The sequence below is a fragment of the Chaetodon trifascialis genome, chromosome 20, assembly GCF_039877785.1.
Source record: "Chaetodon trifascialis isolate fChaTrf1 chromosome 20, fChaTrf1.hap1, whole genome shotgun sequence".
NCBI classification, from domain to species: Eukaryota; Metazoa; Chordata; class Actinopteri; order Chaetodontiformes; family Chaetodontidae; genus Chaetodon; species Chaetodon trifascialis.
In genome coordinates this window covers 23,759,408-23,779,039 of record NC_092075.1, presented here as the reverse complement: position 1 = coordinate 23,779,039, position 19,632 = coordinate 23,759,408, and the positions used below count along the sequence as shown (strand labels likewise).

The 19,632-nt window shown below is 41.3% G+C and overlaps 1 protein-coding gene across 3 annotated transcripts in view; it reads left to right on the top strand.

Annotated features, from left to right (window-relative positions):
• Window positions 1-19,393, top strand: part of chd1 (chromodomain helicase DNA binding protein 1) — a 61,614-nt gene extending 42,221 nt beyond the window's left edge. For all 3 annotated transcript variants that reach the window (XM_070988483.1, XM_070988482.1, XM_070988481.1), the window contains 9 exons: window positions 5,817-5,939; window positions 6,068-6,211; window positions 6,306-6,578; window positions 6,721-6,855; window positions 7,377-7,555; window positions 8,179-8,278; window positions 8,381-8,432; window positions 8,521-8,755; window positions 16,474-19,393. In XM_070988483.1, the coding sequence (XP_070844584.1) occupies window positions 5,817-5,939; window positions 6,068-6,211; window positions 6,306-6,578; window positions 6,721-6,855; window positions 7,377-7,555; window positions 8,179-8,278; window positions 8,381-8,432; window positions 8,521-8,755; window positions 16,474-16,756 (1,524 nt within the window). In that variant the 3' untranslated portion in view covers window positions 16,757-19,393. The remainder of the gene's footprint in view (window positions 1-5,816; window positions 5,940-6,067; window positions 6,212-6,305; window positions 6,579-6,720; window positions 6,856-7,376; window positions 7,556-8,178; window positions 8,279-8,380; window positions 8,433-8,520; window positions 8,756-16,473) is intronic.
• Window positions 19,394-19,632: the final 239 nt, after the last annotated feature.

The window sequence follows — 19,632 nt, the reverse complement described above, 5'->3', positions numbered from 1 at the left end:
GCATACTCCATACTTCTTGTGAAATTATTTCTCTGCATTTGACCAATCCTTGGGCAGTCTTTCCTCTGCAAGCTGACAGCGGCTCCTGTGGGCCCAGTTCTTTTCATCACCATTGGTCAGGTGGTGATCTTTTTGCATGTTTTTAGTGGGGTTTTTTATGGAGAATGCCCCAGGTCAACACGGGGAGAAGATGCAAACTCCACACAGAAAGGCCCTTTTTCCTCAAGATACGGGGCAGCAGGCACTGAAGCCATGGTGGAAGACGCGCCCGCAGCGCCCCAGACGGGAATCAAACCCGGGGCCTTCTACCTGTGAGGTCACAGTGTTGCCACTGTAACACCGTGCCACCCAAAACAGATGAGGCATTCTTGTGATGGCTGGGAATCAAACCTGGGTCAACTGCTTAGAAGGCAGCTATGCTCACCACTATACCACCATTGCAAAGAAGCACTGGGTTACTGGTGAAATATGATATGGTCGTCTAACAGTCATGTAGTTGTCTAACAGTCTTAATTGTCCTTCATTGTCTGCATACAATGTAATCATCACTTAGTATTTTTGCATAATTGGTTTTGGTCTTGGTGCCCAACACTTTTGCTGCAATGGCCCAGTACATTTGTAGTTTTCTTTTTGACATTTTTTCTTTTCATTTTGTGAGAGCATTATAATACAGCATTTACTTTCAGACAACATACAATTTTACTAGTGCTGTCAGGCGATTAAAAAAATTTATCTAATTAATTTCAGGATTTGTAATTAATTAATCTAATTAATCGCATTTTAATCTCATATCTGCTAAAGGTCCCCAAATAAAGAATTTGAATTCTAGGACATTACAATTCACTGACATTCACATTACAGCTGGTGAATTCTTTTCATCACTGTAGTTCTCGACGGTAGCTGGAAATTAGCGTCAGATGACGCTATCTGAAACGCGAGGGATACTTAAATAAACCAAGATGTCGTCAGCATATAGTGCCACTTTGTGGTCTTCTCCATTAATACAGATGCCTTTTAATAATCTGAGTCTTATCCACTGTGCTGGGGCCTATATGGAGCGCAAATAGCAGGGGCAAAATCGGGCATCCCTGTCTTGAGCCACGTTCCAGAATAATGGTATCTGAAAGATATCCATTTATTTTCATCCGGGCCAATGGTTTGCTGTATAGTGTACGGATCCCTCTAATAAAAATGTTGTCCATGCCAAATCTTTCTAAAACTTTGTATAGAAAAGGCCAACTCCCTGAGTCCAAGGCCTTCTCGGCGTCTAGACTAACTAAACAAGCTTCAAGATTATTCTGTTGGATATGATGTAATATGTGTAATGATTGTCTGATGTTATCATGAGTCTATCTTTGTGAAATAAATCCTGTCTGGTCGTTATTTATAAGCTGAGGGAGAATCTTGCTCAGTCTTCTGGCGAGGATGGTTGTACAAAGTTTGTAGTCAACATTCAGCACCGAAATAGGCCTGTATGAACTACACTCTAATTTGCTTTTCCCCTCCTTGGGAATAAAGGAAATCACTGCCTCATTCCAAGATGGGGGTATTTTAGCGTCTGCTAATGTTGTTCTACAGGCTTGGAGCAGGATTGGCACTAACTCAGCCCTAAAAACCTCATAGAACTCTAAGGAGAAGCCATCCGGCCCAGGCGATTTGTTTGCTTTCAGGATGGAAATGGTCTTGTTCAGCTCAGTCTCGGTTACAGGAGCTGTTAATATTTCATTTTGTTCTTCTGAAATTGAGAGATCTTAAGAAGTCGTCAGTTTGCTGGCCCTATATAGGCCCTTGTAGTATTTTCTGAGTGTTCTTTGTATTTCATCTTGTTTATACTGTATAGATTTAGAATTTATATCTCTTATTTTGTATATCGTGTTGTCTGCTCGTTGCTTTTGCAGTTTTCTCGCCAAGATTTTTAGTGATTTTGCTCCTGACTCATAGCAATCCAATTTCCTGTGTATATATTATATTTATTTCATTTCTAATTGGTTGTATTCTAGGTAGCATGTCTGGTTTTTGCTTTTGTTTCTTTTCATAGGCACAGAATGATATTATTCTCCCTCTAATAACAGCTTTTAAAGTCAAGGTGTCAAGTCTACCTCAGTTTCTGCTATGTTTACAAAACACTGCACATATCTGAAAACATTTTATTCAGCAGAAGGTGAATCAGCTTGTGAACTTCCTGCACTAAACCTGCAGATAAAAAGTTCTCAGGTTTCTCTCTGTTTACATTTTTACACTTTTATTTACATTTATTATTTGAGTGTTTTCCATGGTTGTGTTGACATTACCTTTCCTTTCTGCCTTGATAGCTGAGAGGATTATAATCAGAGGAAGGTTCAATTTAAAATAAAAATGTTTAATTTTAATGTTTATTTTTCTCCCGGTCCTTATTTTAAATAGGTCATAAAAAATATCAATAATTATTGATATTGACCAATATAAAACACTTATATCGCAATAGAGTTTTCAGCCATATCGCCCAGCCCTAATCTTGAACCAGTGTGTTTTTCATAAGGACTAATTGAGCGTCATTTTTTGGGCTTTGATAGCCCTACTGACCTTCCCCCCGTTTTGGTGACTTAAAGTTTAGCTGACTAAGACAACTGCACATCTGGTTTAAGGGCTACTGCAGTCCCAGACACATCTCCCATGTAGGCAATGTGACCTGCCTCTGCAACAGAATGGATCACTTTTAATATGATCACTTCCACCTAAATCAGACAGGTCTTTTATTGATGAACAATGAACTCACACCACATTCCTGTTCACACTCTCTGCATGAAAGTAAGACAGTGAGAACGCACCCAGACCTCCACTCTCAATACAGTGCATAGTACTGATTAATAATGGTCCTCACAACGCCACCAACCAAGGTAAAACTCTGAAGAAACTCAAGCTAGGGAAGGGAGGTTGATGTGTCTGTATATGTCAAGCCATGTTTTTCTGTTTCAAGTTCTGTCACTATACATCATTACTCTGAATTAATTGCTCTGAAAGTTAACTTATCATAAATACAGACATGTATACAGACCGCTCCCAGCCATCTCCAATGCAATTCATAAGTTAGCAGATTTACTTGCTCTGTGAACAGGTAACCAACTGGAGAGGATAAACGAGAACCTTTTTTTCAAAGCTCTGTGCCCCATTCATTCCTGAACAAATTACATAACTATTTAATTTATCCATTTCCACTAGAATCATCCCTCAGGCGTGGAAATCAGCCCATGGCACTCGAGTGATCATCGGACTAGAAAAGCACTATATAAATACAGTCAATTTACCATTTACCATTAGTGGACATAGCATAGAGAGTTGGGCTGCAACTCCCAACTATTTTGATAACGGATTAATCTGTCTATTATTATTTTCAATTAATCACTTATTAATTAGATATAAAGAAAAAAAGCTACATTTAATTATTTCCAGCATTTCAGAAAACTTCAGAAAGTTAGATAGTTGACAAAATGGAAATTAGGGATACAGCCACTGAGAACAAAAGGGAAATTTAATTAAAATGTATTTGAACAGATATTGCGTATGTATTTGCATAACATCATAACATAGACCCAACTAATCGCCACCTATTTTTCTAATTGATTTTAGTCCCTTTAATCAATTAGTTGTTGCAGTCCTAATTGAGAGGGCCTCAGGAGTATAAATATCTTGGTATCTAGCTGGATCAAAAAGTTATATTTAACTTTCACATTTACACATTTGTCAGCATGCTTTGACTAAAAATTGGATACTTGTCCAGAAACAAAAAAAAATTTCTGTGCTCCGAGGGAAACAGATAATTGAAGCCATCTGCTTGTCTCTTTTGGATTATGGTGATGTTGCCTATCAACATGCCTCTGCCTCCACTCTTAAACCCCTAGATTCAGTTTATCACTCCACCTTAAGATTCATTGCTGGTGATAGTTCTACTCGTCATTGAGTCTTGTATGAAAAGGTTGGAAAGGCATCTCTTACAGTAAGACATGACATGCATTGGTTTCTGTTTGTTTATAATGCCCTTACTGGCAACGTGCCATCATGCATCACTTCCTGATGAAATTGTTCCCTTAGTAATTATTTGACCCCTTCAAGTCAACTCGGCTAATTCTTGAAGACCTGTGGGCAAACACTTAATTTGCACACAGGACAATATACACTGCTCAAAAAAATAAAGGGAACACTTAAACAACACAATGTAACTCCAAGTCAGTCACAATTGAAATCAAACTGTCCACTTAGGAAGCAACACTGATTGACAATCAGTTTCACATGCTGTTGTGCAAATGGAATAGACAACAGGTGGAAATTATAGGCAATTAGCAAGACACCCCCAAGTGTCTTGGAGTGGTTCTGCAAGTGGTGACCACAGACCACTTCTCAGTTCCGATGCTTTCTGGGTGATGTTTTGGTCACTTTTGAATGCAAAATGACCTCCAGCAGTCCTCAAATGTGCATGTGTCTGCTCAAACGGTCAGAAACAGACTCCATGAGGGTGGTATGAGGGCCCAACGTCCACAGGTAGGGGTTGTGCTTACAGCCCAACACCATGCAGGACGTCTGGCATTTGCCACACCAAGATTGGCAAATTCACCACTGGCGCCCTGTGCTCTTCACAGATGAAAGCAGGTTCACACTGAGCACATGTGACAGACGTGACAGAGTCTGGAGACACCATGGAGAACGTTCTGCTGCCTGCAATATCCTAAAGCATAACCGGTTTGGTAGTGGGTCAGTAATGGTGTGGGGTGGCAATTCTTTGGGGGGGCGCACAACCCTCCATGTGCTCGCCAGAGGTAGCCTGACTGCCATTAGGTACCGAGATGAGATCCTCAGACCCCTTGTGAGACCATATGCTGGTGCGGTTGGCCCTGGGTTCCTCCTAATGCAAGAGATGCTAGACCTCATGTGGCTGGAGTGTGTCAGCAGTTCCTGCAAGACAAAGCCATTGATGCTATGGACTGGCCTGCCCGTTCCCCAGACCTGAATCCAATTGAGCACATCTGGGACATCATGTCTCGCTCCATCCACCACGTCACGTTGCACCACAGACTGTCCAGGAGTTGGTGGATGCTTTAGTCCAGGTCTGGGAGGAGATCCTTCAGGAGACCATCAGCTACCTCATCAGGAGCATGCCCAGGCGTTGTAGGGAGGTCATACAGGCACATGGAGGCCACACACACTACTGAGCCTCATTTTGACTTGTTTTAAGGACATTACATCAAAGTTGGATCAGCCTGTAGTGTGTTTGTCCACTTTTGATCATTTTTGTGTGATTTTGTTGTCAGCACATTCAACTATGTAAAGAACAAAGTATTTAATAAGAATTTTTCATTCATTCATATCTAGGATGTGTTAGTTTAGTGTTCCCTTTATTTTTTTGAGCAGTGTATATAAATGTAATAATACTTCACTCTTGAATGTAACTGTTTAAAATTGTTGCGTTATATATGTTTAATATTTTGTGTTAATGTTTTCAAATGTCACTACAGAAGCGAGAAGCAGAAGTGAAATCTAATGTGATTGAGTGTGATACATTGATGTGCTGCTGTTTAGGAAAAGTGACCATAATTAAAACTTCAGTCCAATTCAGTGCTATCTACTTCAGATAATGGATTTCAGAGCTTTGATCACTACAAATAGATTCTCAGCCTGCTTGTTTATCTAATTTTTTCATTCTCCTCAAAAACATGAACGCATAGTAGTAACAACAGCTTTTATTATTGTCATGTTTACTGTGAGTACTTTCTGCCTAATGATTCACAGCACTGTTATTGTCTTCTATGACAATTACATAATGTTAACTGTCCATTGCTGACCAGCTTCTACCAGATGACCCTGACAAGAAGCCACAGGCGAAACAGTTACAGACCAGAGCAGACTACCTCATCAAGTTATTGAGCAAGGACCTGGCCAAAAAAGAAGCGCTGAAACAAGCAGGGACAGTAAGTCTTACACTAACATTCCATGTCAACCTTCCTCTGCATCACTAACTTGAATGCTTATACGAGTCACTTTCAAATTTGATACAGATATATAAGAATGTATGTCTACCACCATCTCTTGTATGTAGGCCAATTCACGTAAGAGAAAACCAAGAAGTAAGAAGTGCAAAACTTTGAAGCCAACTAAGACAGACGAGGTGATGAAGAGCGCGTCCTCAGATCCCTCATCTGACAAGAGGTCAGATGATGACGATGAAATTGAGGAGGAAAAGGTACATTTAGATGCTACTGTACTGTTTTCTGGTGTAGAATGAAATGAGTGTATCTAAATTGGAGTTGATTTATTATGTGCTTTGAATCTTTCAGGCGGTGGCACCAGTAAAGGCACTGAGCAGACGTGGTCGAACAGACAGGACGGTGGCGGTGAAGGAGGAGGAGGATGAGGACGAGGAGGAAGAAGAAGAAGACGAGCGGGAGGAGGTTTCTTCACCAGGGGAGAGGGAGGTCAAAGGAAAAGAGATCAAAAAAAAGGAGAGGAAGGAGGATAGTTGGGATATTAAAGAGACCAAGGAGCCAAAAGACAAAAAAGAAACAAAGCCTCTGGAGGTAGTTCATAAACAAGAGGAGAGCATGGAAAAGGTAAAATATTAATTCCACATATGATATACATTTGTACAATTATGGACCATAGTCTTGATTTACTAAAATAATTGATAATTATGCCAAAGGCAGCCTAAATGAATAAAACAATATTTTGGACTGAATTTAAAATCCTTTTCAGCACAATGAAGTAAAGATTGAGGTACGAGAACGAACAAAGAAAGCCTCTGATGTCCCAGTCCATATAACTGCAAGTGGAGAAAATGTGCCAGTATCTGAGGAGTCTGAGGAACTTGACCAGAGGACCTTCAGTGTGGTATGTTCCACTGATGATTAAGTAATTATCAATTAATAATTAATCTTCAGAATATATACAGTGTGTAGTTGGGGGAGCTGTGGCTCAGGAAGTACAGCAGTCTTCCACTTAACAGAAAATCGATCCCTGGCCTCGGCACTGTACGTGTTGAAGTATCCTTGGGCAAGAAACCAAACTCTAAATTGGCGTCAGTGCTGTGCTGTTGGCATGTGAATGTGTGAATGGTTAAAAGCTTTTATTTGGCAGGTGGCCTAGTCATCGTATTAATGTGTGTGAGAGGGTGAATGCTGACATGTCTTGTAAAAGCACTTTAATTGGTCATCAAATGAGAAAAGTGCTATATAAATAGTATGCTGTGATTTATTTTGGCTTAAATTGTCTCAGCCTTTCATAGTATGTCATAGACTACCACCATAGCATTGTTAAAGCAGACTTTGATGACTACGAAAACATCCAGCCAGACATTGGAGCATTGCATTGGATTGGAGTTGCTGAAGTTTACTTTTGTTTAATTTTTGCAGTGTAAAGAGAGGATGCGGCCAGTAAAAGCAGCACTGAAGCAGCTGGACAGACCAGAGAAAGGACTGTCAGAGCGTGAGCAGCTCGAACATACAAGACAGTGCCTCATAAAGATTGGAGACCATATCACGGAGTGTCTGAAAGAATATTCAAATCCTGACCAGATCAAACAGTGGAGAAAGTTAGTATACACTGTCTCTTCTTGTTTTATCTGCATTTATGGTGCCACGGTGGAACAGGGGTAACATTGTCGCCTCACAGCCAGAAGGTTCCGGGTTCAATTCCCACCTGGGGCGCTGGGGGTGTGTCTTCCACCATGCCTTTGGTGCCTGCTGCTCAAGAAAATGGGCCTTTCTGTGTGGAGTTTGCATATTCTCCCTGTGTTCACCTGGGGTGTCCTCCATTTAAAAAAAAAAACCCCACTAAAAACATGCAAGAAGATCACCACCTGACCAATGGTGACGATAAAGGAACTGGTCCCCGCGCGCCGGTTGAATGGCAGCCCACCGCTCTTGGTCTGCCGCAGAGGAAGGACTGACCAAGGATGGGTCAAAAGCAGAAAAGAATTTCACATAAGCATGGCGTGTGCAGTCTCCCCCCCCCCCCCCCAACTCTGCATGTTGTGTTGTTTGTGACTAATAAAGGATGTCTTCTTTATCAAATACTGTATATAAGTTCCGTACAAAGTTAAGTTGATCATCGGCATAGATTTAACTTATGTCAGTTTGAATGAGGTATAAGACTGCATTGTTGTTGATATATTACATATGGTATGATTAAGGTGGTGGTGTTTGTCTTTTACAGAAACCTGTGGATATTTGTTTCCAAATTTACTGAGTTTGATGCCAGGAAGCTACATAAACTATATAAGCATGCAATCAAGAAAAGACAAGAGAATGCCCAGGTATGTGAAGACCCTACAGTAACCCTTAATTTGGATTATAATATGATGTATTGTACTCACATAAGAAATCCATGATGACTGATGATTATTCTGTTTCTTCAGGCACTAGAACAGAACATGAGAAATATAAGCACCCACGGCTATAAACATGCAGGTATAGTCAGTTTTCCTGTGTTGTACAAAAAGAATAAGATGAGCAAATTGACACTGTGGACTGATCAATTTGTGGTCTTCATCCTTAGATATCGAAAGGCTGAAAGACAACAACCAGGATGAGAGCAGCAGGGACAGCTGCAGCTCAGATAGACATCAGCCTTCAGGTCGATACCATGAGAGCAGTAAGGAGAGGCACAGCTCAGAGTCCCACAGGAAGACCATAGGAGAGTCAAGGAAAAGACTGTACTCCTCCTTCAGCAACGGCAAAGACCACAGAGACAGAGACCACTACAGACCAGACAGCAGAGACAGACAGGACAGGTGAGGGACAAGGACTGTTTAAATGCTGCTTCCAGGAACAGTCTTTCAGATTATCTACCCTCTGATGTCAGCCTACCAAATTCAAGCCACAGACCATTGAATTGAAAAGATTTCCCTAGCCTGTGCCTCTCAGCCTCAAGTCCATTGCCACCTACTAAAGACATGAATCTACTGTATATTATGCCACACATCCTAGTAAAACGGCTTGCCAATTTTCCAGTTATAATAAGAGAAAAGTAAACTATAAAAAATAAGTTCAACATTCTCCTATTTTCCTAGCTAAGAATGAACTGCCAGGCTATCTATTAGAGTTCCCCAAAGTGGATAATATCTGACTCTGAACATCTGAATGATTAAATTATATTCAGGATCACATTAAAATTCAGATAGTAGGTTATGGACTTAAGTATGTTGAATAGGGTCACTTATGTTGTGGAAAAGCTGTGAATACCCAATCGTTAAGACACCCTGACAAAAAGTTTAGCATGTCAGAATTTTTTCTCTAGACATCTCAGATAACAAGCATGGCAAAGAGGAGGGATGGATACACAAGACCACCAGCATCACACACAGCATTTGTGTTGCTGTGACTGACAGTTGCTTCACCCACCTCCCTGCTAACATCTGAACTTGAGTGTGATTGTGAAATAAGACGTGCCATGATTGGTCGGGGTCATACATGACACACAAGAGTTTGTGGTTGTGTTTTATTTATTTATAAAGCGGCAAATCACAACAAAAGTTGTCTCAGGACACTTTCCATATAGAGCTGGTACAGACCAAACTCTTAATCTTCAGAGGCCCAACAGTTCCCTCATGAGCAAGCACGTGGCAACAGTGACAAGGAAAAACTTCCATTAAACAAGCAGAAACCTCAGCCTGAACCAGGCTCTGGGTGGGCAGACATCTGCCTCGACCAGTTGGGTTAGAGAGACAGACAGACAGACAGAGAGATGCAGACAGAAATGCAATCACAGTTACAGTGACAGTTCTAATAGTAGACTCTTAACTATATGTGGTATACTACGAAGCCCCTAAAGGGACATGAAGAAGAAAAAATAAAAAAAGAAAAGCAAGCAGAAAAAAAAAGTTTCTGGTCATGACGACGGATCACGTGCTCTCCAGAAACTTATCATGTTAGCTCGAGATACGTAACTCATGCGTTCGAGATATGTATCACGTTAGCACAACATAGCATATCGGGTATTCAGTTCATACAGCGAAATGTGGCCAACACAGTGTTGCTTATGTTTGGCTTTAGTTAACATAAAGAGCATGCAAATAAGTAAACAGCAGAATCACGTACTTACCTTGTCATCCTTAAACTGCCTAATTATTGTGTCTGATATATTTCATGATTTTAAGAAACCATACAGGTCCACTCCTGCAACCATCCTGGGCTCCAGAAGCTGCAGCTAGCAGAGCAGTGTATGACTTGAATACCGGAAATGCTATGATATGTATCCTGAGCGCACGAGATACGTATCTTGAGCGCAATAAGTTTCTGGAGCACATGTGATCCATCATCATGGTGACCAGAAACTTTTTTTTCCTGCTTGTTTTCCTTTCTTTTTTCTTTCTTTCTTTCTTGATGTCCCTTTAGGGCCTCCTTAGTATACATAGCAGTGTTTTCTCTACATACATTTAGCAGTGGCGGGTCACCATTCCTAAATCCTAGCCGCCGCTCCTTCAAATTTCTTTTTTTTTTTTTAATTGTCGCAAATACACCACCGCCACATGTCTCCGCCTTCACAGCAGAGTCCGACGTTAATTACTCGCAAGAGCGCGGCCTTGAAAGTGACATCACGTCAAGCACTCAGGCAACAGGTCAGAGAGTCAGAGGAGTGTCGTCTTGGAAAATAGGGCAGGGACTTACCGAAGAAAAGGTGGACTCATAATAGATTTTAAAAGTTAAATAGACATTCGCAAAATATTGATGGCCAGCTAACGTTACGTAACATATTGGTAGCTTAAGTTAATTGGGCCCGGTGCCAACTCAGTGTCACTAACGTGAGTACAGTAATTAATAGCATTAAGCTAATATCTACATGCCTGATAGTGGATGACATGATGTAACTGACTGCATTTTCAGATGAGCTTGTTGTAGCTGATGACGCGAACGAAACTGTTCTCAGAGCCACTCTTTGAAGTGAACAATCAGAGCCGGCTCCTGCCTGGGAGCCGGAGTGGGAGCCGCTTTGGGGTTTTTTTTGTTTGTTTGTTTTTTCTCGACTTTTTTTCCTGTTCAGCCCGCACGTAATTGGTCTACTACATGATGTCAGGTGGCTTCAGTGTGTACGCACTCAGCAGGAGGGGAAGGAGCGGGGGTTACAGACACAAGGCACGCGCACGCACACAGGCACGTTCAGCCTTTAAAAAGCAATTTTCCACTGGCCATTCAATAAATAGGTTGTAAAAGTAAAATCTACAGTCAAGTGTCATTTGTTTACGCCGCCACGGCTCCCCGGAGAGTCTGCCCCCACTGCTGAAAAAATCCTAGAGGATACACTGCATAGCATACATATATGGTATATTTGTGTGTGATATATGTACATATTAGGAACAGATATGTAAGGTGTATGTTATACGATGTAATAATAATGGAAGTATGGCTACTAGTAATAGTAAGATCTTAGCTGACCACATACGTGACCACTGTCAAAGACAAATTGTGACTACCAGTAATAGTAAGATCTTAAATGACCACATATGTGACCACTGTCAAAGACAAATTGTATATTGTGATCCTGCTGTTAGGTGGCTGAAACCGGTAACCGTGGCAGTATTTCTTAATCTTATAGATTATTGTTGCTGTCTTCTCAACTTTTTTTTTTAGGTGGCTGAATAATGTTAAATAGGTTAGTATGTTTGGTTCCATTACTAAATTGATGTGTTAACTGGCTTGTTTTTCTGCAGAGGTTTAAGGTTTGAGATTCAACTCTGGTTGGGAGCAATGGTTTCCAATGTGCTGTCGGGCATTTTTGAGAGAGTTAGTAAAGCCTGACTGTAGCCCAACTGTATTTGAGTCAAACACCAGCTAAATTCTGGCTAAATACTTTTATTTTCTTTGCTAGCATTGTCTCTTCAAATAGGTGGTTTGCATATGACATCACGTCAATAAAAGCTACACACCCTAGCAAAAACGAAATCATCATCCCAGAGCCCCTTGGTACTGAGGTCAACTGCTAGCAAAACAATTGTTTGCCTCCATCCTTTTTTATTCTTTCATTTGGTTTCTACAGTAGAATGACATCTGAATGACCAGGTAGTTGGTTATATATATGTACAGTTGCAATCAAAATTATTCAACCCCCATTGCATATTAGGCTTATTGGCAAAAAGTACAATTTTCAGCTGTTTGCAATAAACAGACAAGAACAGTTGAAATAGTTTAATAAAACTAATATTACTATGGTTTTTATCCAAATTCAACACAAAATGCTACTTTTAATCACTACTGCAGTCCCAAAATTCTTCAACCCCCTGTCTCAAGCACATCTGATGCAACTAATCAAAATTACCCAGCCCCCTGTTTCAAGCACACTTAGTGCAAATCATTAGTTCAGGTGTGCTTATAGAACACATAAATACCTGGACTGGCTAGGAGTTTGTTGGGATTGACATTTGATTGCATGTTAGAACTATGGCTAAGGCAAAAGAATTGTCCAGAAAGTTCAGAGGAGAGATCATTGCCTTGCGCAAACAAGGAAAAGGATACAAAAAATAGCAAAAGCTCTGAATGTTCCTAAAGATACAATTGGAACCATAGTTCCCAAGTTCAAAGTTGAAGGAACAGTGTCTACACTACCTGGACGTGGCAGAAAGAGGAAACCATCAGTGGCTGCCACCAGATTCCTGAGGAGACAAGTGGTCAAAAACCCTTGAATGGCTGCAAAACACCTGCAGCAAGACTTGGTGGCAGCAGGCACTGAGGTTTCAGTTTGCACAGTAAGGTGCATACTAAACACTGAAGGACTCCATGCCCGGACTCCAAAACGTACACCGCTACTGACCCAAAAGCACAAGAAAAGTTGGCTCCAGTGTGCTCAAAACCACATAAATAAAGTACAGAAGTTTCTGTGGAGCGATGAAACAAAACTGGAACTTTTCGGGCCTATGGAACAGCGGTATGTCTGGAGGAAGAAGAATAAAGTATATGCTGAAAGAACACCCTGCCTACAGTGAAGCATGGCGGTGGCTCAGTGATGCTCTGGGGCTGCTTTGCTGCCTCTGGCACTGGAAACCTGCAGTGTGTGGAGGGCACGGTGGATTTAGTGAAGTATCAGGAAATCTTCCAGTCCACCAAGGCTTGGTTTCAGAAGAAGAAATGGAAGATTCTAGAGTGGCCGTCACAGTCGCCTGACTTGAAACCCATAGAAAATCTCTGATGGGATTTGCAGAAGGTAGTTGCAAAACACACCCCAAGAATTTTACTGAACTGGAGGCCATTGCCCATGAGCAATGGGCGAAGATTTCTCAGGAACGCTGTCAGAAGCTGGTGTCTGGCTATGCATCACATTTGCATCAGGTCATAACAGCAAAAGCGTGCTCTACTAAGTATTGAAGATGCTTGTCATGAAGGGGTTGAATGATTTTGACACTGCAGTAGTCATTAAAAGTAGCAGTTTGTGTTGAATTGGATTTGGATCAAAACCCTTGTAATATTAGTTTCACTGAACTACTTAAACAGTTCTTGTGTAATTTGTTTATTGCAAACAGCTGAGAAATTGTATATTTTGCCAATAAGCCTAATATGCAATGGGGGTTGAATAATTTTGATTGCAACTGTATATTGGTTATATCTACTGCCTCAATATCTCTCAGTTCAGTTAAAAAAATTTCTAATCTTCATAACATAAGGGTCACATCTAACATATGATCTGATTTTCTGTTTATACTATACTGTTTGTGTTAATGTTCTTCAGGCTCATTAATTGTTGATATATTTTACAAGTCATTCAGGTTAGAAATGAATAATAATAATAGATTTTATTTACATATTTCTTGCCTAGCATAGAGAACAAACAACTTCCCAGAAGTAATACAATGGTGGAATACTGTAAAAATGAAAATGTAATGACAGTCTTAAAGCTGAGCATTTAAACAAGGCAGTACAGTAAGAGGAAATAATAGTAAAAGTAGTGATATTAATACATCTAGTGGTTATTTCCGCACACACACCTTTAACTCAGATTTCCAGTGAGGAAAGTATGGTGTATGTCGTAATCAGAATCAGAAAAGCCTTTATTGCCAAGCACGGTTTTACACATACAAGTAATTTGCTTTGGTGAAGTTGGTGCATGACACATCTAGTAAAAAATAGGCTGTTAAAGTTCCCAGGAAGCGGAAAGACACATACACCAGGTCACCAGATGGTCAACCTCCCACCTGTAGGTAGACTTCTCGCCATCAGAGATGAGTCCAATAAGGGTGATGTCGTCCGCAAAATTCAGGAGCTTGACAGACTGGTGACTGGAGGTGCAGCTGTTCGTGTACAGGGACAGGGACACAGCTCTGAGGGGATCCGGTGCTGATGGTGTTTGAGTCAGAGATGTGTTTTCCCAGCTTCACGCACTGTTTCCTGTCAGACAGGAAGTCTGTAATCCACCTGCAGGTGGAGTCTGGCATGCTCAGCTGGGAGAGCTTCTCCTGAAGCAGGGTTGGGATGATGGTATTAAAGGCAGAGCTGTCCTTTCAGGTGGGAATTGGTGGAGGTGACTGGAGCTGAAGATGTTGGGAGGTCTTGCATGGGATGGTTGCTGGACTGTCCCTTTGTCTTTCAAAGCGGCAGTAGAACTCATTCAGGTCGTTGGCTAGGCGTCGATTGTTGATGGAGTGGGGGGCTTTAGGCTTGTAGTTTTTGATCTGCCTGAGCCCTTTCCAGACAGACGCAGTGTCGTTAGCTGAGAAGTGGTGTTGGAGCTTCTCAGAGTACAGTTGTTAGCCTCTTTCACCGCCTTGCTAAACTTGTACTTCACCTCTTTGAATCTGTCTTTGTCCCCACTCCTGAAGGCCTCTTCCTTTGCCAACCTTAGCTGTCTGAGTTTGGCTGTGAACCAGGGTTTGTCATTGTTGTAACTCACCCTGGTGCGTGATGGAACATAGCAGTCCTCACAGAAGCTGATGAAGGACGTCACAGCCTTCGTGTACTCATCCAGACTGTTGGTGGCAGTCCTGAACACATCCCAGTTAGTAGAGTCCAAACACGCCTGGAGATCCTCCACAGCCTCACTGGTCCACTTCCTTGATGTCCTCACTACGGGTTTGCAGAGCTTTAGTTTCTGCCTGTACGCAGGAATCAGGTGGACCATGACGTGGTCAGAGTGGCCCAGTGCAGCATGGGGGACAGCGTGATAAGCATCCCTGACAGTGGTGTAGCAGTGATCCAGAATATTCTCCTCTCTGGTCCGGGCATTTAATAAACTGTCTGTATTTTGGGAGTTCGTGGGTGAGGTTACCTTTGTTAAAGTCGCCAAGGACAATAACTAAAGAGTCCGGGTTGGTCTGCTCCACACGCAGTATCTGATGTGCGAGCATACGCTGTGTGCCCTGCACATTGGTCTGCGGCAGGATGTGAACACCGACCAGAATGAAGCGAACTCAGGGGGTGAATAAAAAGGCTTACAGTTTATGATGAAAGATTCCAGGTCAGGAGAACAGTGTTGCCGGACCACTGTCACGTCGTTGCACCAACCACTGTTGATGTAGAAACAGATTCCTCCACCTTTAGTTTTGCCGGAAAGTTCCGCGTCTCTGTCCACTCGAAGGAGTTGGAAGCCAGCCAGCTGCAGCGCAGAGTCCGGAATTAATCCACACAGCCACGTCTCGATGAAGCACAAAATAGCAGTTGCAGTTCCTCCAGTTTGTTGGGCAGTGAACGCACGTTAGAGAGAAATATTCCCGGCAACACTGTGCGTAGTCCGCACTGGCGGAGACACACCAGCGTGCCGGCCCGTTTTCCTCTCCTCCGGCGTTTCACTGTGTGAGCAAAGGTGGCCGCACCTTTGACCAGAATGTCCAAAATTTCCACTGCTGGGAGTAGGAAAGTAGGAAACAAATCCTCTGGTGTTGCTCCCCTGATGTTCATGAGCTCATCTCTGGTGAAAGAGCTTTGAGTTAACACACAAAACAAAGCAACGCGCACCAACACACCAAGGCGGCAGTCTGCGGCGCCATCTTGATCAATGTCTGTTCCTGGTTTAATTCCTGAGAATATTCACAAATTGAGTTTAATATCCAATATGAATCTCTTACTGACTTAAATTTACTCATCATAATTTGGAGGTAATTTGCATCTAATTAGTAGTTCAACCAACCAATCACCCAACAGCCTAATATCTTTAATGGTCATATTGTAATTAAACTGGCCAGGACAGGCAAAAAATGATGTATCCTCATAAGTCATATTGACTAGCCCTATTTTATTTATTTAACAGTATCGAGGTGGGTTTTAGGATGGGTTTGGCAATGGTGATGGTAAATGTTTGATTTACTTAAATGTTTACTTGCAGTTCACAATTTTTTCGCACCCACTCATCTCTCTTATTATTGTGCAGTCATCATCCAAAATATAGCAGACAGATAAAGTGTTTGCTCATGTAAAATCAAATATTAAAGTATTTGAACTTGGAATATCTGTACACTAGCATTGAAAGTGTTTTGTTATTTGCTATCTTTCATTTGTTACTCAACCGTGCTGTTGCTGTGTGTATGTGCAGATACTACAATGACAGTAAGCACAGGAAGCTGGAGGAGTTCCGCTCCAGCAGAGACCATCGGCCAGACGTGAAGGATCATTCACATTCAGACCATCGCTCTTCATACCGTTACCACTCAGACTGGCAGACAGAGCAGCGAGCTTCAGCCAGTGGGCCCCGCTCTCCCCGAGACCAGCGCTCACCCTACGACTCTCGCTCACCCATGGGACACCGCTCACCTTTTGACTACTCGTCAGACCATAAGAGCACACCAGAACAGATCTGGAGCACTCGTAAGACATAGCAAGAGCTGCCTGGGTCTGCAAGTAGCAGCCACAGACTCAGCAACATAGCAAATGCCTTACAGGGACTGTGGACTACAACATGAAGCTTTCTGAAGCACTGTGTCTCAGTCAGTTCAGCATGGCTGTCATCTCCTCGCTTCAGCTGCAGCTCATCTCGGGAACCTGGGAGATAAACACTAGGGAGCGGCTCAAACCAGGCAGCAGATGAAAATATAAAAGCATATTTTTGTATTGAAGAGTTTAAAGCTGCATTGTTGTGTAGGCTCCGCAGCACAATGTTTTGTTATTTTTATAACCTTTTTTTAACCTTGGACACAGTTGACCCTGAGTGCTGCCTCATATTCCCACCAACCCATGACACTGGATCCTGTATTTGACTGTTTTCATGTGTTTGTGTCTCTGTCTCTGTCTCTCTGTCATTCTTAATGTGATTATCTACCTTAATTTAAGTGTTAACACAATGAGATGTCAGTTGTCACACAAATCACATTACAAGTTGATGTGAAGGTGTCTTTTTGAATCCAGTCTGGGCTCAGGCTCACCACCTTAAGTACCTCATTTACAGCATTTCTCATTTCCTCAGCAGGTTTTCTGTTTTTTTTTTGTTTTTTGTTTTTTTCCACCAGGTGTGAATTATTTAATAACATCTTAGCTGTTTAAAAAAAAATGATTTTTTTTCCCTTTTTCTGGAGTAATTTGTCATGTTTTTTCCTTCAATACTGTTGTAAATTTTTTGTAAAATAGTAAATCAGTGGTCTTTTTCCTCAGGCTTTTGGGATTTATTATGACTCTACTTTTCCCCATCAACTCAGGCTTTTTTGATGTTCTACAAGTGAGTTTCTGTATAATAGTTCTTTCATCATAATTCTTTCAGAATGTAACTTTTGGTAAAGGGAAAGTTCTTGAATGATAACTCAGTTTTATTCACTAGCTGCTTAGTTCTTTTGCCTCAGTGTGTAGAAATCAGTGAGCTGGAAGGAACTGACTTAAAATCACAGTCTGAAAGTAGACATTTGTCTTTCAATAGAAGCACCTGTTAGATGTTAAATAAACTTAGACTTTTTACATATTTGTTACTTTACCTTTCATCTTATTTTCTACTTAGGCAATAATGTCAATATTTCTATGCAGCCAAGTATATTTGTGGTGAACCACCCAACTGAATGAAGTCACTGTTACGGTTCACATTGTTGTACATACATTTCCTCTATATTTCAAAATGAATTTACACTGAAAGTGCATGAATTTTTATGAACTGTTTTATATATAGTTGTTTATGAAGCCATTAAAATCAATCACTGTATTCACTCGTACCAGCTCTCTTCAACAAAGTGTCAACTTTTTGATTCTACTGAAAATAAATTTTTAAGAACACTAGGTAGGTTGATTTTGCTACGCTTCAGCTATCACTAGCTGAAGCTAGTGGACAATAACAAAGTTCTGGACAATATCTGTCAAGAAACAATCACTAAATCATTTTCAAATTTTACTCTGCTGATGTGACTATGTTGTGGCATTAGTTTGAAAGAAATGAAACCTTTGGCCTCACTGGCACGCCCTCCAGGGTCACCTGCAAAAGCCATAGCAGAAACAAATCAATTGTACCGAGACTTGAGTATCACTTGCTTATGTGTTGGACCAGGACCATAGTGAATTATCACATTAGGTTATATTGTGCTGCAGAATATGAATCATTGACTAAACATTACAACATTTTTACAAAGCATATGTTACAGAAGTAAAGAAGCTAACAAGAACATTACTGTCACAAAAATTGTATGTCCCTTTGTCAATGCTTAAGTCAGGACAGTCAAATGTATAAGGAGCTGTCAATGTGACAAAGGACTGTCTCTTTGTGTCCTCCACCATTGGGACTTAAACACACTAACCAAGTTGTTTTAGGAGTGAGACCAAATACACAGATACACGTACTCAAGGCTTAAAATAGTTGGTATTCACATTTTTTTCATCACCTTTTTTTCATATATGGTTAACTCCAGAAATAAAATACCTCCACTTTGTCACGCCCCTCATCTGCTATAGCCACACAACGTACCATTTTGCGTCTGTATGAGACCCAGTGAGCATTAAACTAACTCTGGCATAAACTAATACCCATGACTGACTTGTGTTCTGGCTGTTTTGTTCAGTCTCTGCAAGGCTTCAAACACCAACAGAACTTTTCAGAGGTGGAACATTTAGCCTGCCTGATTTTGTTGACTTGCTTTGTTTTTGTGGATTAGGTCATTTTCCCTTGATGTTTGTGCTTCTATCTAGAAGAAGTAGGCTGTGTAGTTAAATTTCTTTCTTTTTGTCTGTTTTGTGTTTACTGTTGACGTAGATCGGGAGTCTGCACAGGGTGTTTTATTTTGAAAAGTAACTGGATTCTGGGATGCTTCTGAAATGCGCTGGGGTGCCTCACAAGCAGTCTAGAATGGCTGCAATCAGCTCTGGTCACAGCTGTGCCCAGTGTGTCTTGTTTCATCTCTTTGTACTTTGGATTTTCTGCCTGCCCTTTGGAATTGTTTGCCTGTTTGGGCCCTGGTTTTGATCCATGCCCTTTTGAACTATATCTGTTGCTCAGGGTTTCGTCAACTTTTGTACCCTATCTGGTCAATAAATCCCTGGACTTTACCAGTCTGCCTGCTTGGTCTGCTTTTGGGTCCTATCTCTGTTTCCTCACTTCTTAAGTCAGGATGATAGGACCACGTGGGACCAAAGAAACCTCACAAAAGAATACAAAACTTGATAGAGCTAATTAAACAGTGTAAATGATGATAGATTAGGCCAGTAGCAGTAATTTGTCTATTTTTTTTATATGCCATACGCTATCCTCATTGCACTCACCAAATGCCAGCTACTATGCTAACAATTT